Source organism: Zea mays, chromosome 7 (genome assembly GCF_902167145.1).
Source record: "Zea mays cultivar B73 chromosome 7, Zm-B73-REFERENCE-NAM-5.0, whole genome shotgun sequence".
Classification (NCBI taxonomy): Eukaryota; Viridiplantae; Streptophyta; class Magnoliopsida; order Poales; family Poaceae; genus Zea; species Zea mays.
Window position 1 is genome coordinate 141,666,550 of NC_050102.1, and position 20,929 is coordinate 141,687,478.

The following is a 20,929-nucleotide window of genomic DNA, read 5'->3' on the forward strand; positions in this document are numbered from 1 at the left end:
AAAGTCATCTACAATTACAAGACCATACTTACTTCCCCGATGCTAAGGTAGGCGACGGGTCCGAAGAGATCCATGTGAAGAAGTTCCAGTGGTCTTGATGTAGTCATCACATTCTTGCTGTGATGAGTGCTTCCCACCTATTTCCCTGCCTGACAAGCTGCACAAGGTCTATCTTTTTTGAAGCAGACATTGGTTAGTCCTAACACATGTTCTCCCTTTAGAAGTTTATGAAGTTTCTTCATCCCAACATGTGCTAGACGGCGATGCCACAACCAGCCCATGCTAGTCTTAGCTATTAAGCATGCATCTAGATCGGCCTCCTCTTTCGAAAAATCAACTAAGTAGAGTTTGTCGTCTAATACACCCTTAAATGCTAATGAACCATCACTCCTTCTAAAGATAGAAACATATATATTTGTAAACAAACAATTGTAGCCCATGTGGCACAATTGACTCACAGACAGGAGGTTGTAACCAAGCGACTTTACTAGAAACACGTTTGAAATGGAGTGCTCGTTGGTGATGGCTATCTTGCCCAAGCCTTTGACCTTGCCTTGGTTTCCATCTCCAAAGATAATCGTATCCTAGGAATCCTTGCTCTTGACATAGGAGGTGAACATCTTCTTCTCCCCCGTCATGTGGTTTGTGCATCCGCTGTCGATAATCCAGCTTGAGCCCCCGGATGCATAAACCTGCAAGACAATTTACGCTTGGGTTTTAGGTACCCAACTCTTGTTGGGTCCTACAAGGTTAGTTACAATAGCCTTTGGAACCCAAATACAAGTCTTATCTCCCTTGCATTTGGATCCCAATTTCCTAGCAACTACTTTTTCATTCTTACAACAAATTGCAAAAAAAGTATTGCAAAAAAAGTATTGCAAACATGGTAAATTGAAGAAGGTTTATTACATACTTTCCTAGGCACATGATGCACAACATGATTTCTCCTAGGTTTACTTCTACCATGCACAAAAGTAGAGCTAGAAGCAAACATAGTATGTGAATTAAAGACATCATGATCATAACTCCTATGAGCATTTCTAGAAAATTTTCTATCACTATAAATGAAAGCACGATTCCTTTGAGCACTATTAGCCATAGGCCTTCCCTTTCTCCTTGTTGAGAACGAGAGCCTTTTGGCTTGTTAAGTTCTTGGTTTCCTTTCGAAAACCAAGTCCATCCTTAATAGAGGGGTGTCTACCAATAGTGTAGGCATCCCTAGCAAACTTTAGCTTATCAAAATCAACCATGCAAGTCTTAAGTTGAGCATTAAGACTTGCCACCTCATCATTTAATTTAGTAATAGACATAAGGTGTTCATTACAAGCATCAACATCAAAATCTTTACATCTATTACAAATACTAACATGCTCTACACATGAACTAGATTTATTTGCTTCCTCTAGCTTAGCATTTAAATCATCATTTAAACTCTTTAAACTAGATACAGTTTCATGATAAGCAGATATCTCAGAAGACAACACTTCATTTCTCTTAAGTTCTAAGGCAAGAGACTTTTGAACACTAACAAATTTGTCATGTTCCTCATACAAAATGTCCTCTTGCCTCTCTAGCAGTCTATCTTTTTCATTTAAAGCATCAATCAACTCATTAATCTTTTCTACTTTAGCTCTATCTAATCCTTTGAACAAGCTAGTGTAGTCTACTTCATCATCACTAGAATCCTCATCACTAGAAGTAGAGTACTTGGGGGGATCTCGAACACTCACCTTCTTTTCCTTGGCCATGAGGCAGGTGTGGCGTTCGTTGGGGAAGAGCGAATATTTGTTGAAGGCCGAGGCTGCCAATCCTTCATCATCAGAGTCGGATGAAGAGGAGTCTGAATCCCATTCTTTGCCATGGTGAGCCTCGCCTTTCGCCTTTCTGTAGCTTTTCTTCTTCTCCTTCTTCCCATGTCTTTCTTCCCCCTGGTCATTTTCATTATCGGGACATTGAGCAATAAAATGACCAGCCTTACCGCATTTGAAACAGGAGCGCTTTCCCCTTGTCTTATTCTTGTTGGGGTACTCCTTGCGTCCTTTTAGTGCGGTATTGAAGCGCTTGATGATAAGCGCCATCTCATCTTCGTTGAGGCCAGCGGCCTCCACTTGTGCCACCTAGCTTGGTGGCGTCTCCCTACTGCTGGTTGCTTTGAGGGCAACGGTTTGAGGCTCGTGGATGGGGAGTGGACCGTTTAGAGCGTCGTCCACATATCGAGCCTCCTTCACCATCATGCGCCCGCTCACAAACTTCCCAAGAATCTCCTCGGACGTCATCTTGGTGTACCTGGGATTCTCACGAATAAGGTGAACAAGATGGGGGTCAATTACCGTGAATGACCTTAGCATAAGTCGGACGACGTCGTGGTCCATCCATCTTGTGCTCCCATAGCTCCTAATCTTGTTGACCAGGGTCTTGAGCCTGTTGTATGTTTGTGTTGTCTCCTCTCCCCTGATCATCGCGAACCTTCCCAGCTCGCCTTCCACCAACTCCATTTTGGTGATCATGGTGGCGTCGTTTCCCTCATGTGATATCTTGAGGGTATCCCAAATTTGCTTGGCGTTGTCCAAGCCGCTCACCTTGTTATATTCATCCCTGCATAAGGATGCTAGCAAAATCGTAGTAGCTTGTGCATTCTTATGAATTTTCTCATTAATAAACACAGGGTTATCGGTACTGTCGAAATGCATTCCATTTTCAACTATCTCCCAAATACTAGGATGGAGAGAAAATAAGTGACTACGCATTTTGTGACTCCAAAAAGAGTAGTCTTCTCCATCAAAGTGTGGAGGTTTACCAAGTGGAATTGAAAGCAAATGAGCATTGGAATTGAATGGAATGCGGGAATAATCAAAAGAATAGTTTTGATTAACCGATTTCTTTTTAAACGAGTCATCGTCGTCGTTGTCTCTTGGTGAAGAAGAGGAGGCGTCGCTGTCGTAGTAAATGATCTTCTTGATGCACCTCTTCTTCTTCCCGTCCTTCTTCTTGTGACTCGAGCCAGAGTCAGTGGGCTTGTCGTCTCTAGGCTCGTTGAGGAAGGACTCCTTTTCCTTGTCGTTGACCACCATCCCCTTTCCCTTAGGATCCATCTCTTTGGTCGATTAGTCCCTTACGTGAAGAGAACGGCTCCGATACCAATTGAGAGCACCTAGAGGGGGGAGGTGAATAGGTGATCCTGTAAAATTCAACACTAATAGCCACAAAACTTTGTTATGTAAGTTAGAACGGCTAAATAGTTTGAAACGAGTTCTTGTGAACACAGATAATCAAGGTAAAGCACACAAGAGACACGCGATTTTTATCCCGTGGTTCGTCCAAGTAACACTTGCCTGCTTCCACGTTGTGGCGTCCCAATGGACGAGGGTTGCATTCAACCCCTTTCAAGTGATCCGATGATCAACTTGAATACCACGATTTTTCCTCTCTTTGTCTTTCTCCCGTTTGCGAGGAATCTCCACAACTTGGAGCCTCTCGCCCTTACAATGAAGATCACAAAAGATGTATGAAAGTAAGGGAGGGGAGAGCAATACACACAAGACTCAAAACACAACACAATCACGCACACAAGTCACAACTTGAGCTCAAAACACAACTCTCGGAGTTCACAACTCAAATGGAGCTCAAGTCACTATCTCAAAGAATTAAATGCGCGAAGTTGGAGTCTTGGAGGCTTAGAATATTTCTTGAATGCTTGGGTGCCTCCTCCATGCGCCTAGGGGTCCCTTTTATAGCCCCAAGGCAGCTAGGAGCCGTTGGAGGCCAACAAGGAAGGCCAAAGTTGCCTTCTGTCGGGTGGTGCACCGGACAATCCGGTGCACCACCGGACAACACTGTTCATGTCCGGTGCGCGATCTCCTTCCTATTCTGGCGCAGACGACCGTTGCAGATTCGTGGCAGTTGGCGCACCGGACACTGTCCGGTGCACACCAGACAGTCCGGTGCCCCCTGCCGACCATTGGCGCGGGCCACACGTCGCCTGTGGATTGCGCGACCGACCATTGCGCTGGCGGCCGTTGGCTCACCGGACAGTCCGGTGAATTATAGTCGTACGCCGCCAAATTCTTCCGAGAGCGGCCTATTCACCGGAGGCCAGCTTGGCGCACCGGACACTGTCCGGTGCACCACCGGACAGTCCGGTGTGCCAGACCGAGCTGCACTTTGGCTGTACTCAGCTAAGTCTTTTGCACTTCTTTCTTTTCTTGTTTATAGCACTTAGACACAATATGTTAGTACTCAAAACAATGTGTTAAGTCTAGAAATGTATCTTGTTACATGATTTGCACCTTTTGCTTGTTTGGCACATAATATCTCACTCACTATGTGTTGGACACTTAATCACCAAAATATTATAGAAATAGCCTAAGGGCACATTTCCCTTTCAATAACTCTAATTTAATAACCATCTATAAAGCAAAATAAACTTCTTCATATACATAAGGCAATGTTTGAAAGTATCTAGTTTTTGAGAAACTGATTTATAAAAATTAAGGTGGTTCTAAACATAACAATTTATGACTTAGTTTATATAAATTAGATTCTCAGTTTTTAAAAACCAAGAAACTTACCTCTTCTAGCTAAAGATAAAAAATAGTTTTTTTTAAAAACTAGGTTGCTTCTAAATAAGTCCTAAAGCAAATAATTAAGTTTATCTCTAAGACGACGGCGGGCGATAACGTAAGAGAGATGTTGGACGCTGGCAATGGTGAGAGTTTCTTTTTTTTATATTTTGATAGATGATAAAAGTAAAGATGTTAATTTAAATGGTAAATTATAAAAAAAATAAAAATGGCTAAAACAAGACTAAAATACTAAAATATTTTAGAAAAGTACTATTATGAAGAAATTCAAACTATTGATACCAGCAGAAAAAAACAACTCAAGCCTCGCCCGGTCGCCCCTCCCTCCCTCCCTCTGCCCCGGGTTTCCAGGGAAACCCACCCCCAGATCCAAATCCAGCGAAGCGACAGAGATCAAGGATGGAGCTGGAGGTGGGTGCGCCTTCGCCGGCGAGGTACCTGGTGGGGGCAGCGATCATGATGGCCGGCGTGGTGCTCCCGCTGGCGTACATGATCTTCCGCAGCAAGCGTTCGCCTTCCTCCGCCTCCGCCGCGGGGCCCTCCTCCTTCTCCAAGCAGACGTAGGTGTGCTCTGCCTCTCTGCCTTCCTCCCTCCATGAGATGGAGGTACCGGCGACGCACCAGATCTGCGCGCTCGTTACTAACGGATCCGTGATGCGCCTTTGATGCAGGAACAAAGGGCTCATCTGATCTGAGCGAGTGGGTGAATCGATCGCCTTCCCCTGATGCTTGTCATTCTGTCTGTTTTGGCACCGCGAGATCCTCCAACTGCTTCTCGAGACTGGGCATCATCACGTCAAATACTAGCTGATTAGTAGTCAGTTCCTTTTGTACCTTGTGTAGATCAGATCGATTGCTTATTTGGCTGATTTGATACAATTATAAACAATGGGTTTACTTTTGAGTGCACTACTTACAAGCATCATTCATACGGATTTCAGTTTACCTAAACAAACCACTTGCCCTCTTCTGCTGCTTGGCTGGTTTATTACGATAACTGTGCAGAATTTCTCTCTATGCTAGTTCTCCCTCAATTCCAAAATGTAAGTTGTTTTAGTTTTGTCTGAGTTAAGCTTCTCTAAGACTAAGTTTATAGAACATCAAATTGGTTTCGCTGAGACCACCAGGAAATATGTCTTGCCACTTGACAGTGCATTTATTTGGTATTGTAGACGTTAATATATTTTCTATAGACTTCATCAGAATTAGAGAATTTTGACTTAGGACATGAAAACGGCCTATGTTTTGGAAACATAGGGAATACTATGTTTGTGGTTTAATAAGGAGCACACTTGTTGTGCCATTCATCCTTTTGCATCATCAGCTGTTGATGGTCTAGTTGTTGCATTGTCAGATCTAACAGCATTGGGATTGAATTCGGCACTGATCCTGCCCTTCTGTGTAGTTGTGATTCCTATGCGATATTTTCTTCAGTGCTTCCCTCTTCAAAGTTTGGTTTGCTCTCTTCAGTCCCCTTCTTTATTCTATTCTAACGGAGGCCTTTCATGTCATTCGCTTCCAGGAGCTGACACATACATTGTTGCTAAGTGCATTAGTTTGTTATCTGATAATCCACACCTCCAGATGTGCCCTGTATGTTTGTGTTCTTATAAGTTGGCTCCTATTGAATTGTCTGTGTTCCTGCACATGAAGGTAGTAAACAAATCAGTGTGCTGCCCCAGAAAAGTCAGGTTGGTTGATATTATTGTTTTTCGGTTATTGGCTAACCTATATGATAACCATGATGCATTGCATTTGCACTTTAGATGGATCGATTGTTTTTGTGGCTACATGAAGGGCTTGCGGCTTGCCTTGTGGCTTGTGATCAAGATGGTAATTCTCATGGAGGCTACTGGGTATTCAGGGCCTACCCTTCCTCAGGTAGGTATAAATCCAAAACAGTGGTTGCAAGTAATATCATCATAACAACTAGTTAATTACTGTATGGCACTAGTATTGGCTGTGGGATACAAATATTTTGGATGGCACTTTATCATATTTGTCCCTTGATTGCACAAGAATCTTCTATGGCCATATGTGTGTCATAACTCATAAACCTGTGAGAAAAGCAGCACCTTTTTAAGATTTTTGACTACGGAATAGTGATAGCTTTAGTTGTCTCTTTACACAATGTGTGAAATTAAGGTGCCTGCATCAAAGAAACTTTCTTCATGACAGGCAACCTTGGTGCTTCGTTCAACTTGTGGCACCCTTTGAATCTTGTTCTCATGGCGTGTCCTGTCATTTAAATCCTCTACGTTTGAATGACAGAAAGCATGAAAGTTAGATTCATAGTGTGTTTTCGCTGCTGTAGCTATCGCTATAGTTCACGAGCCGCAGCAGCCGCAGCAGCCACAGCTGCCAAGAATAGTTAGGGCTAGTTTGGGAACCCAAATCTCCTAGATATTTAGTTATATATATTGGGGTTTTCCTCCCTGGTTTGCCTCCCCTTTCTTGCAAACTAGCCCAACAGGGTTTCAGAACCCCAGAGCCTTTCAGAAATGCCAGAAGGAAAGCTTCAAGACATTGTTTGGCGTGGTGAAAAAAAAGGATTCATGCAATGAGAAACAAATTAATATCATGCCTGCTGAGATATGCATATATGTGAGCTTTATGTATCTGTGTATTCTTAGGCTCCACCAGACTGCAAGGCCAAATAATCAGCCAGATTCGGGTAGTTGGGCATGTTTATCAGTTTAGATTTGTTTGTGTTTCACTTTATATCCCGTTTGGATCTAGATATTCAAAACTGAAATTGGGAATTGAAATAATGATTTCTGAATTCTGCTGTTTATTTGTCTAATGAATTGAGAGCTGGAATTAAAGCTCAATTTCTTGGAATTGGACTTTAACTAAAAAGTGTCTCCCAATTCAGAGCCAAGACTCTAGGTATTGGATGGAATTGCAATTCCGGATATATCCAAACAATATATTTTTATTGAAACTTATTTCTAATACTAGACAGATTTGGTATTGGATCTAATTCAATTCTAAAATCTCCAATATCTACATCCTATCCTTACTAAAATTGCATTTTTACTTCCGTTTTACTTATGTCATTTGCTTTGAGAGCAAACCTTTTCTTTTCTGAAAAATGCAGTATTGAATCAAACCCCGATATTTAAGACTGTCCCTTCTGAAGTTGACGTGACATGCTCGAGCGCTGGAGCGCGTCGACATCACCGGTTTCTACCCTGAGTGTGTCCTATTAAAGTGAGAAGTACCTGCTGGACCTAGCATGATGTATGTGTCCTTGAGTCTTGAGACCGCAACATATCAACATCACTCGAAGAGGCTGGGCACCTACTGATCAGTGATCACATAACACAGATGGAGAGAAATATATGTGTTCCTGTTTTTTATTTTGTATTCTAGTAAAAAAAATACTAGCTTCTACAGTTTCCATCATCAAACGCTTATCCCACTTTTCTGCCTCCTGGATACTTTGTGTCACGTACGTTCTCTATTGCCACTTGGTGATGCTGCTTGTGTATCTCATGCATATCTGAATCCCAGGAGATATCGTCCCAGTCTCTACCAAGAAAATCCGTATGGAGATAATGACTTTTACTCGAATAGTTGATGTGACTAAATGAAAGGAGTTACAAGTACAATGATAGTACAACAGTAAGGTCTTATATAACTTAACTAGCTATGTGCCCGTGCGTTGCGACTGGAGTAAAAAATTTGTATGAAATATAGATACGGAACGACAAACATGACTATATTATGTAAAATATGTGTGGTAAACATTATCAATATCGTAAAACAACTCCATGTACTGCTACTGTTGGCCTCAGGCGAGTCGTGACTGCGTCTTTCACCCGGGTTGGCCTTGGGCGAGTCGTGGCTGGGTTTCCCGCCTGAGGTTGATCTCATGCGAGTCGTGACTGCGTCTCCCGCCCGGGGTTGGTCTCGGGCGAGTGTGGCTGCGTCTACCGTCCGGGGGTGGCTTCAGGCGACTCGTGACTGCATCTTCTGCCCTGAGGCCTTGAGTTGGTTGGTGGAGTTGGGCACCTTCCAGAGCATCGCCCGAGATGCCCTTGGACGAGTCAGAAATGCGCTGCTTGTCTGAGGTTGGCCTCGGACGAGTTGTGACTGTGTCTCCCGCCCGAGGTTGGCCTCGGACGAGTCGTGAATGCGTATCCCACTCGGGGTTGGCCTTAGGCGAATGTGTCTGCGTCTCCCGTCCGAGGTTGGCCTCGGGCGAGTCATGACTGTGTCTCCATCCCGGGGTTGGCCTCGGGCGAACGTGACTACATCTCCTGCCCGAGGTTGGCCTCGGACGAGTCGTGACTGCGTCTCCCGCCCGTGGTTGGCCTCGGGCGAGTCGTGACTATGTCTCCCACCTAGGGTTGGCCTCGAGCGAATCGTGACTGCGTCTCTCGCCCGGTGTGGCCTCAGGCGAGTCGTGACTGCCTCTCACGCCCGGGGCCTTACAGAGTTGGTCGACGGAGTTGGTCGGCGGAGTTGGGCACCTTCCGGAGCATCGTCGAAGATGCACTCGGGCGAGTCGGAAATGTGTTGCTTGTTCGGGGTTGGCCTCAGGCGAGCCGTGACTGCGTCTCTCGCCCGAGACCAACCTCGGGCGAGTCATGACTGCCTCTCCCGCCCGTGGTTGTCCTCGGGCGAGACGTGATTGCGTCTCCCGCCCGATGGTGGCCTCGGGCGAGTCGTGACTACGTCTCCCGCCCGAGGTTAGCCTCGGGCGAGTCATGGTTGCATCTCCCATCCAGGGGTGGCCTCGGGCGAGTCGTGAGTGCATCTCCCGCCTAAGGCCTTGCAGAGTTGGTCGGTTGAGTTGGTCGGCGGAATTGGGCACCTTTCGGAGCATCGCCCGAGATGCCCTCGGGTGAGTCAAAATGTGTTGCTTGTTCATGGTTGGTCTCGGGCGAGTCGTGACTGCGTCTCTCGCCCGAGGTTGGCCTCGGGCAAGTCATGATTGTGTCTCCCGCCTGGGGTTGGCCATGGGCGAGTCGTGAATGCGTCTCCCGCCCGAGGTTGTCCTCGAGTGAGTCTTGACTGCGTCTCCCGTCCGAGGGTGGCTGTGGGCGAGTCGTGACTGCATCTCCTGCCCGAGGCCTCGCAGAGTTGGTCGACGGAGTTGGGCACCTTCTGGAGCATCGCCCGAGATGCCCTCGAGCGAGCCGGAAATGTGTTGTTTGTCCGGGTTGGCCTCGAGCGAGCCATGACTGCGTCTCCCGCCCGGGGTTGGCCTCGGGCGAGCCGTGATCACGTCTCCCGCCCGAGGTTGGCCTCAGGCGAGTCGTGATTGTGTCCCCACCCAGGGTTGGTGAAAGGGAAATGTGCCCTTGGGCAATTTCTATTATGTTTTGGTGATTAAGTGCCCAACACATTTAAATAAGTTCTTATATGCTAAATGAAGAGAGAAGTGCAAATCGAAGAGAAGGTATGTTTCTAGACTTAGTACATAGTTTTTAAGTACTAATTTGTTTTATCTAAGTGCTAGAAATAGTGAGAAGAAAAGAAGAAAAGAATTGCAAATGACTTGGCTTGGTGCAACCGAAGTCTAGCTCGGTCTGGCACACCGGACTGTCCGGTGGTGCACCGGACAATGTCCAGTGCGCCAGGCCAGCCTCCGGTGAACATGCCACTCTTGAGAAAAATCGGCGGCATACGACTATAATTCACCGGACTGTCCAGTGGTGCACCGGACTATCCGGTGAGCCAATGGTCGCCAGCGCAACGGTTGGCCGCGCAATCCGCGGGCGACGCGTGGCCCGCGCCAACGGTCGGCATGGGGCACCGGACTGTCCGATGCACCATCTAGCCCAGAGATGCAATGGTCGTTTGTGCCAGAATAGGAAGGAGATTGGCACCGGAACGTCTACAGTGACTGTCCGGTGGCGCACCGGACTGTCCAGTGCGCCACCTGATAGAAGACAAGGATAGCCTTCCTTGTTGGCCTCCAACGGCTCCTAGCTGCCTTGGGGCTATAAAAGGGACCCCTAGGCACATGAAGGAGCTACCCAAGCTTACAAGAAACATTCTAAGACTCCAAGACTCCAACTTCGCGCATTTGATTCTTTGAGATAGTGACTTGAGCTCCTTTTGAGTTGTGAACTCCGAGAGTTGTGTTTTGAGCTCAAGTTGTGACTTGTGTGCGTGATTGTGCTGTGATTTGAGTCTTGTGTGTGTTGCTCTCCCCTCCCTTACTTCCGTACATCTTTTGTGATCATCATTGTAAGGGCGAGAGGCTCCAAGTTGTGGAGATTCCTCGCAAACGGGAGAAAGACAAAGAAAGGAAAAACTGTGGTATTCAAGTTGGTCATCGGATCACTTGAAAGGGGTTGAGTGCAACTCTCGTCCATTGGGACGCCACAACGTGGAAGTAGGCAAGTATTACTTAGCCGAACCACGGGATAAAAATCGCGTGTCTCTTGTGTGCTTTCTCTTTGATTGTCTGTGTTCACAAGAGCTCGTTTCAAGCTATTTAGCCGTTCTAACTTTAATAACTAAGTTTTGTGGCTATTAGTGTTGAATTTTACAGGATCACCTATTCACCCCCCTCTAGGTGCTCTCATTTGGTATCAGAGCCGTTCTCTTCATCTAAGGGACTAATTGCCTGAAGAGATGGATCCTAAGGGAAAGGGGATGGTGGTCAACGACAAGGAGAAGGAGTCCCTCTTCAACGAGCCAAGGGACGACAAGCCCACTGACTCAGGATCGAGTCACAAGGAGAGGGACGGGAAGAAGAAGAGGCAGATCAAGAAGATCATTTACTACGACAGCGACGCCTCCTCTTCTTCACCAAGAGACAACGACGACGATGACTCGTCTAAAAAGAAACCGGTTAATCAAAACTATTCATTTGATTATTCTCGTATTCTGTTCAATTCCAATGACCATTTGCTTTCAATTCCACTTGGTAAACCTCCACACTTTGATGGAGAAGACTACTCTTTTTGAAGTCACAAAATGCGTAGTCACTTATTTTCTCTTCATCCTAGTATTTGGGAGATAGTTGAAAATGGAATGCATTTCGATAGTACGGATAACCTTGTGTTTATTAATAAGCAAATTAATAAGAATGCACAAGCTACTATTGTTTTGCTAGCATCCTTATGCAGGGATGAATACAACAAGGTGAGCGGCTTGGACAACACCAAGCAAATTTGGGATACCCTCAAGATATCACATGAGGGAAACGACGCCACCATGATCACCAAAATAGAGTTGGTGGAAGGCGAGCTGGAAAGGTTCGCGATGATCAGGGGAGAGGAGCCAACACAAACATACAACAGGCTCAAGACCCTGGTCAACAAGATTAGGAGCTATGGAAGCACAAGATGGACGGACCACGACGTCGTCCGACTAATGCTAAGGTCATTTACGGTAATTGACCCCCATCTTGTCAACCTTATTCGTGAGAATCCCAGGTACACCAAGATGACGCCCGAGGAGATCCTTGGGAAGTTTGTGAGCGGGCGCATGATGGTGAAGGAGGCTCGATATGTGGACGATGCTCTAAGCGGTCCACTACCCGACCACGAGCCTCAAACCATTGCCCTCAAAGCAACCAGCAACAGGGAGACGCTACCAAGCAAGGTGGCACAAGTAGAGGCCGCGGGCCTCAACGAAGATGAGATGGCGCTTATCATCAATCGCTTCAAGACCGCATTGAAAGGACGCAAGGAGTACCCCAACAAGAACAAAGCAAGGGGAAAGCGCTCCTGCTTCAAATGCGGTAAGACATGTCATTTTATTGCTCAATGTCCCGATAATGAAAATGACCAGGGGGAAGAAAGACATGGGAAGAAGGAGAAGAAGAAAAGCTATAGGAAGGCGAAAGGCGAGGCTCATCTTGGCAAAGAATGGAATTCGGACTGCTCTTCATCCGACTCCGACGATGAAGGGCTGGCAGCCTCGGCCTTCAACAAGTCTTCACTCTTCTCCAACGAACTCCACACCTGCCTCATGGCCAAGGAAAAGAAGGTTTATGCATCCGGGGGCTCAAGCTGGATTATCGACGGCGGATGCACAAACCACATGATAGGGGAGAAGAAGATGTTCACCTCCTACGTCAAGAACAAGGATTCCCAGGATTCGATCATCTTTGGAGATGGGAACCAAGGCAAGGTTAAAGGATTGGGAAAGATAGCCATTACATCCGAGCATTCTATCTCCAATGTGTTCTTAGTTGAATCGCTCGGGTACAACTTATTGTCTGTGAGTCAATTATGTAACATGGGTTATAATTGTCTATTTACAAATATAGATGTTTCTGTCTTTAGAAGGAGTGATGGTTCATTAGCGTTTAAGGGTGTATTAGACGACAAACTCTATTTAGTTGATTTTTCGAAAGAGGAGGCCGATCTAGATGCATGCTTAATAGCTAAGAGTAGCATGGGCTGGCTGTGGCATCGTCGTCTAGCACATGTTGGAATGAAGAACCTTCATAAACTTCTAAAGGGAGAACATGTGTTAGGAGTAACCAATGTCTGCTTCGAGAAAGATAGACCTTGTGCAGCTTGTCAGGCAGGGAAACAGGTGGGAAGCACTCATCACAGCAAGAATGTGATGACAACATCAAGACCACTGGAGCTTCTTCACATGTGTAAGGAAAATGGACCCCGAGCCATTTGGCTAATTGAGTTTTCGTGTTTGATGAACAACACAATCCGTGAACTAATAAGTTTTCTAGTGTTTGTGTTTGTAGTTCACAGGATGCAATATTTACTTGGACTAAGGAATTGAGGAAAGCAACACCTCAAAAGAAGACATTAAGAAGATCCATGAAAAGTCCAAGTGTGCTACCGTGGACTGTCTGGTGGCACACCGGACTGTCCGGTGCCCACATGCTGGACTGTCCGGTGCACCAGGGAACTACAGCCCAACGGCTAGTTCCAGGTGGCACTCGGAGAAAAGACCAGCGGACTGTCCGGTGTGGAAAGCCTGTGGCGCCAACGGTCACCTGCTCTGACAGGGCAACGACTAGGCGCACCGGACAGGCTACAGTGCGATGTCCGGTGCACCACTGGACTGTCCGGTGTGCCGCAGAGAACTGCAGCTTTTCTCCAACAGCTATTTTGGAGTTGGGACCTATATATACTTCACCCAACCGGCCATTTGAAGGTGTGGGAGCCCGAGCAACATACCAAAGCATATTGTAGACATCTCCAAGTGCTCAAACACCCAAGTGCTTAATAGAATCACTCGGTTATTAGCGTAGGTGCTTTGCGAAGTGCTTAGGTTAGTTAGACCGCATTAGCGCTTGCTCTAGGTGAATCCTAGTTAGTTGAGTGAGTTTAGACAAACCACACAACCCCTCGGCTCTTGCGCGGGCCGTTGTAATTGTATCGAGTGGGGCGAGAGTCTTGCGAGACCGTGACAACCGTGTTTGTGTCACGGCCGCCACCGTGTACCGGAAGGAACGAGGCCCGCGGCATTTCGGCCGGAAGCTCGATAGTGGAGACGGCGGGGAGCGTCCGAGAGGAGCCTGAAGCGGAGCACCACTTGCGCGTGGAGAAGGCCCGTGGCTCTCTACGGAGTTACTCGACCGAGGTGCTTGGCCCTCGCGTGAGCTTCCCTTTGCGTAGGGGCACCAACGAGGATTAGTCGGGACCTTGCGCGGTTCCGGATACCTCGGTAAAAATACCGGCGTCATCCACGAGAGTTTGCTTCTCTACTTTGCTCTTTAAGTTTCTGCATTTATATTAAGCATTTAAGTTTCAATCTTGTATTCATGCTTATATAGTGTAGATTAAACTTAGACATTACGGTAGAGATAACAACACTTAGACAAAACCTAGTTTGCACATTATAGTTTGATTATTGGCATATGTTTTGCTCTAGGGATTTAATTGTGGCCTAGTTTAGTAAAAGTTTTAGAAGTCCTAATTCACCCCCCTCTTAGGCGTCACCCGTTTCCTACAAGTGGTATCGGAGCCTGGTTTGGCTCATTTGAAACGCTTTAGCTTCACCGCTAAAAGAGCCGACGCTTTTTAGAGGAAGGGATGGATACCCATAGGCCACCACACTTCGACGGCACTAACTTCCCATATTATAGTGCTAGAATGGCTTGTTACCTAGAGGCCGTTGATCTAGGTGTTTGGAGAGTCACTCGTGACGGGATGAAACCCCTCAAGAATCCCGAGAAACCCACCATGAGTGAGGAAAAAGAAATTCATTTAAATGCTAGAGCCAAAAATTGCTTGTATGAATCTCTTAGCATGGATATTTTTAATCAAGTATTTACATTGAAAACTGCTAATGAGATTTGGCTAAAATTGCATGAGCTCCATGACGGCACATCTAATGTCCGTGAGCAAAAACATTGCCTAGTCTTAAATGAGTATAATTCTTTTGCCATGAAAGATGATGAGCTTGTTAGAGACATGTATTCTTGTTTGAATCTAATTATCAATGAGCTCAATTCTATTGGCATTAATAAGCTAGGTGATGCGGACATTGTGAGGAAGATTATCTCCCTGCTACCACAACAAAGATATGGGAGCATCATCACTATCCTTCACAACATGGAGGACTTGGGTAACATGACCCCGACCATTGTGATTGGAAAAATCGCGGCCTTTGAGATGTCGCGAAAAATGTGTCTGGGAGAGGAGCCAACCTCCTTAAGGCCATATGCTTTTGCATGTGATGAAAGGAAGGGCAAAAATAAGGCTCCCACTCCAAGTTCCTCAAGTGAAGAAGAGGAAGAGAGTGATGATGATGAAGATAATCAACCATGCACATCATCCTCCGAGGACGAAGAAACAATCCGACGCGTCGGAAAGGTAATGGGGATGATTCACAAGATTAATCTAATGGGTGTACCTCTGCAGGTAGAGGATCTTCTCTTTAACATTGACAGGAAAAAGCAAAGAAAGAGAGGATGCTTCGCATGCGGGGAAAATGGCCACTTCAGGGACAACTGTCCAACTATGGCCGAACCCAAAAAGGGGAGGAACAAAGGCAAGGCTCTAACAAGTGTCAAAACTTGGGATGATTCTTCAAGCGAAGATGAACCACCAAGGACGCGCAGCCACCGATCCTCATCACGCTCATCACGGTCATCACACAAATGTCTTATGGCAAGAGGTAACAAAAGCATTCCATCCTCTAGTGATGAAAGTAGTAGTGATGATGAAGGTGAGGAAAAGCCCTCCATAGATGAGCTTGCGGAAGCCGTTGATTTTTTTCAGGATATTTGCACTAAACAAAAAGCTCAACTTAAAACCTTGAAAAATAAGTTGATTAGCTCTCAAAATGATTACAAAGGTTTGCTAGAAAAATTTGAAACTTTTGCAAACTTAAATAGTGAGCCATCAACTAAAATTGAGCTATTAGAGTCTAGTGCTCCATCCACTGCTACCGATGATAGCCTTATTAAAAAGAATGAAAAACTTAAGGCTAAGTTAGCTAGCTCCCAAGAAGCTATTGAAAATTTGCTAGAGAAAATGGAAATTCTTAGCATACACAATAATGAGCTAACTACTAAGCTAGAAAACATTGGTAGCACCCCAGTAGCATCTTTAGTTGAAATACCTGAAATAATTAAGAAAGATGCTTCTACTTCCTGCTTTGATTTAATTGATGATTCTAACCCCTGCAACCAAGTTCTTGTTGAGAATATTGTTGTAGAAACATGTTCAGACGAGGTTGCAAAGGAAAATGAACAATTAAGGCAAGAAGTGGCTCGCCTTGGCAAGGCTTTGTATGACAAGAAAGGCAAAGCCAAACAAATCCGACCTCCACAGGATAACACCACTGCGGGAGTGAACAAGCCTATGGAGGAAGAAACTGTGATTTGTAGGCTATGCCACATGGAAGGCCATAAGTCTTTCCAATGCAAGGCGATGACCGGGGATAAAGAAAGGCAAAAGCTCAAGCAAAAGTCATCAAGCAAAATCTCCAACACCTACATAAAAAAGGTGGACAAAAGGCTGCTACACCATATTTGATCAAGAAGAAAAAGAATGGAAAGGTGATAGCAATCAAGGCCAACAAGCAAGCCAACAAAGGAAAGGGGGCCAAACGCATCTAGGTGCCAAAGGAAATAATTTCAACCATGAAAAGCACCAAGAAGGTTTGGATCCCGAAAGGGAAGTGAGTGGACCGAAGTTCGTCGGGAAATTTGGAGACTTGGCAAAGTTGGGATGTATATCATGGGATACATCATATTGGATCAAGTTTAATTGCCAAGTGGGTTAGTGAAAATTTTAGACCCAAATTTCCCACCCATGACTAAGGTAACTAGATTTATTGCATTTCTTATATTTAGATATGCGTATCTATCTACCTTATATCTAGTTTACCTTTTATGCCTAGTATTTACTTTTGTTTTAAAATTATGCATACTAGGTAAATCACATGGTAGGACTGCTTGTCTTTAATTCAAATACTTAAGCAAACCTACATGATTTAAAACATTTATTTAAGCACGGCACATAGCTTCTCTATCACTCCACAGTAAATGATACATCAATTGATAACTTTGAATTCTACAAGTTGTATCATTTAACTTATATGTGCCAAAGTTCGGATTACAGATAATCTACCTCTCTTGATATCAAATCAAAGTGCATGTCTCCTACAAGTATTCAAAACTTGTATGCACACCTTTAGGGGGAGATTACTCTATAATATAATACTTTGAGACTAGCACATTTTCAAGTCTATTTTTATGTGATAGTCTTATTGTAAGGAAAATGAAGTCCCCGGAGAAAGACAACAATCTTCCACTGCAAAATCTCCAAGAACTCTCATGTCTCTCAAGCTCGCCATTGAATTTCAATCGGTATCTTTTGAGACTACATCTAGTATCATCTACATGTCTTCTCCAATATTTGATTAGACTATATTTCATATCATATATGTTGGGGACCTTCGGCGTCCGAAGGTCCTCAAAAACAGGATTTAACAGTATTTCTGTAGTACAATATGTGAACAGGTACCCTCAGACTAAAATCGGCATTGCAGCAGACCGGAATAATACGAAGCTTGATACGGAGCCGAAGGTGTTGAGTAGGAAAGCTTCGGCGTAACGGCAGAGAGTGGAACCGACTTAAAGATGAAAAGGCTATTCAGACCTCAATAGATTACTATAGAGTTATTGTCAGATGTAAAGGGTATGAATGTAATTTTGTAAGGGCTGTGTCCCGTGTCTATAAATAGGTGAACAGTAACCCCGTACTGTTCACGCTGACTTGGCATTCGCTTTTTGCGTCACGCTTGTACAATCATTTCCTTCCGATTGAAGGTACACTTGTTGTTCAATAATATTTTTGTTTATGTTCAATAATAATAAATGATTGTTCATGTCTCCCTTTATATTCTTCATATTTCATCCTTCGTCATTATTTGATTAATTTATGAAGGTATGTCCTTCATAACCTTCGTCCGCAAGTCATTATGTCCTAAGGGAAATAGTGCTTCGGAGGACGAAGGGCATTAACGATTAACATTTTCTATGTTGCCTTGTTCTTAAACTCTTAGCACTTGAGAACAAGTCCCCAACATTAGCGCCCACCTCCGGTGAACTCACTTCCATTTCTTGAGCTTTTTCAACACCTTCGGAAGGCATCACCTTCGTCATGCCACCGAAGAAGACTTCAGCACCAGGGGCTGGCACGCTACAGCCGTTGGACCCCAATCAAGACGTCCTTTCTCTTAGAGAGGCACGAAGCCAGAAGAGGAAGGCTACCAGTCCAACACCTCCGGAGGATGATCTAGATCAGGAGATTCAAAATCTGGAAATCCTTCAGCAACAAGTTCAACGCAAGAAGGAGAAGATGGCCAGGCTAGTCGAACTGCAGAGGCAGATAGACGAAGCCTCTGAAGAGGTTCGCCATCTTGCTCAGGATGAGCAACACCGAAGGCCTCAGCATCAAGATCTTCATCAGGAGGGTTTTCCCAACGAAGATGACTGGTATGACAATTTCCATCATGGGAATTTTGTTTTTGATGATGCTTCTCCCCTGTCCGCTGAGCTGCAGGCTACACCTTGGCCCCCGTCCTACAAGCCGCCTCAGCTCCCCGTGTTTGATGGCCACTCAGACCCGAAGCAGTTTTTGATGAGCTACGAAGCAACAGTGTCTTCGTATGGTGGCAATGCTTCGGTCATGGCAAAATCTTTCGTTATGGCTGTCAGAAGCGTTGCTCAAACCTGGTATTCCTCCCTTCGACCAGGAACAATCACCTCATGGCAGAAGCTGAAGGATTTGCTGTTAACTAGCTTTCAAGGGTTTCAGACGAAGCCGGTCACTGCTCAGGCTCTCTTCCAATGCACTCAGGACCATGAAGAGTACCTTCAGGCATATGTCCGAAGGTTTCTACGATTGAGGGCACAGGCGCCAACAGTGCCCAATGAGATTGTCATTGAGGCTATGATCAAGGGGCTTCGGCCAGGGCCGTCAGCACAGTATTTTGCCAGGAAGCCACCACAAACGCTGGAAAAGCTGCTCCAGAAGATGGATGAATACATTCGAGCTGACAATGATTTTCGTCAAAGAAGGGAGGAGGCTTTTAGGTTTTCTGAAATGACCAGGGGCTTCGGAGGAAGGTTTTACCCAAGGCATGTCAGGTCAATTCACAATTCCACTCAGAATGATGATAAAGGGAGTCAGCAACAAAGGCCACAATACTCCTCACAGGCTTCAGGGCAACAACAAAGTTCCTTCCGACCTCCAGCTCCAAGAGGCAGAGGAGCCAGGGGCTTCGGAGGAAGATTTGGCGATCAACCGAGAAGAATCTTTTGCTTATTCTGCGGTGAAAACAAAGGCCATACTACCAGGATGTGCCATGTCACTATTCAGAAGCAAAAGGAAATAGCTGAAGCAGCAGCACAGCAAGCTCAGCCGAAGCAGGTCATGCATACAGCTTCGTATCATTCGCCCTACATCCCAGAATATGTGGGCAACCATCCTGCAGTCTCTGTTGCTTCGGCGAGTCAGCCTCAAGCTTCCTGGCAACAGCCTCCGCCTCCACCTCCGTTGCAGCAAGGCCAGCAGCCAGAAGGGAGCCAATATGCTCCGCATCAAAGGGACTTCAGAGAACAGTCCGAAGCTCGCACGGTCAACAACACTGTGCCAGAATCAAAGCACATCTATTGACAAATATCCTACCCTAATAGCAGTCTTTTTCATTCAGTTTTATTTTCTGTAATAAAGGACATTGTTTAGGTTTCATGTAATTAGTTTCGGTGATTCCTACAAAAAATATGTTTTCTTCACAGGCTTATGATAATAAAAAGGACCTTCGGACTATCGAAAATTTTTTCGAAGCAACAAAAAGACGTTCTAAGGAACGCAGAGTAAGTTTAATGAAGTCACAAAAAGTCGTTCCGAAGGGAGCGCAGTGTAAGTTTTCTGCTCCAAAGTCGTTCCAAAAGGAATGCAGAGCATACAGCGAAAAGTCAACGCTGATACCGCCTAAGTAAAAGGCGAAGAAGCTCCAAAGACGTTCCTAAGGGAATGCAGAGCTTACAGCGAAAAGTCAACGCTGATTCCGCTGAAGTAAAAGGCGAAGAAGCTCCTAAGGGAGGCTTATAGCAAAAAATCAACGCTGATTCACAAAAAGATTATGTGTTTTATCGCGCAAATATGCGTGTATCTTCGGAATATCATCTTACATAGCATAGCATCATCACATCATCTTTGCATAACATAAGCATCATACATCATACTGCATGTGGCATAAGAAGGAAATATGATATCAATCTTCGGGAAACGCTTTGAAAGAGGGGCAAATCATGCCAAGTCACAAGGAGAAACAATATTGATTTCTGAAGTATAGCCTTGAGGAATGTTTCTACGAAGCTTCAAAACTTTCCAAGATACTTCGGATATTGTTGTGATAAGTGGTAATTTCTCTTCACGAAGCATGAAAAGAAGGGAAGGTGTTTTTTCGTCAAAGACTCAAAAAAGGTACGTATGTAAGGTTTCATGCATCGTAAAGAATTGAACCATAAAGAAAAATAAAACAAATATATTACATACAGGATTACAAGATATTACACATGTTACATTTAAAATATTTTTACAAATAGCATCTAGTCTTCCCTAAGTACCACTTCTGCAGCTTCGTTCAACAGTCGATCGACAACTTTATCCATAATATCTTCGGCCATCTTTTTAATTTCGTCGTCCCCCTTCGGCTGAGGGCCCGAAGGCGCTTTAGTCGGATCTGAGGCAGGACACGGCTACATTACTATTACAAATCGCAAACAGATCTTAAAAGCCTAAAGATTACAACACGATAAAAACTATTATTTAGTACCTAATTGACCTTCGGCTTCTGCGCTCTTGACAACAGCTTCAGCTACTTCTCTCGCATCGTGAATGCCCTTTTCACTTCTTCGAATAATTTCTCCAGCCATTTCTCGG

At 45.0% G+C, this 20,929-nt stretch overlaps 2 protein-coding genes across 2 annotated transcripts; both read left to right on the forward strand.

The window, feature by feature from the left end:
- Positions 1–4,866: 4,866 nt before the first annotated feature.
- LOC100276734 (uncharacterized) lies at positions 4,867–5,548 on the forward strand. Its single transcript, NM_001150451.2, has 2 exons — positions 4,867–5,144; positions 5,252–5,548. Exon 1 carries the CDS (start codon positions 4,980–4,982, stop codon positions 5,142–5,144), a length of 165 nt encoding a protein of 54 aa, NP_001143923.2. The 5' UTR covers positions 4,867–4,979; the 3' UTR covers positions 5,252–5,548.
- On the forward strand, positions 4,911–8,072 carry LOC100192974 (uncharacterized). Its single transcript, NM_001138148.1, has 3 exons — positions 4,911–5,144; positions 5,252–6,461; positions 7,681–8,072. Exons 2-3 carry the CDS (start codon positions 5,997–5,999, stop codon positions 7,684–7,686), a joined length of 471 nt encoding a protein of 156 aa, NP_001131620.1. The 5' UTR covers positions 4,911–5,144; positions 5,252–5,996; the 3' UTR covers positions 7,687–8,072.
- The last annotated feature ends 12,857 nt before the right edge of the window (positions 8,073–20,929 follow it).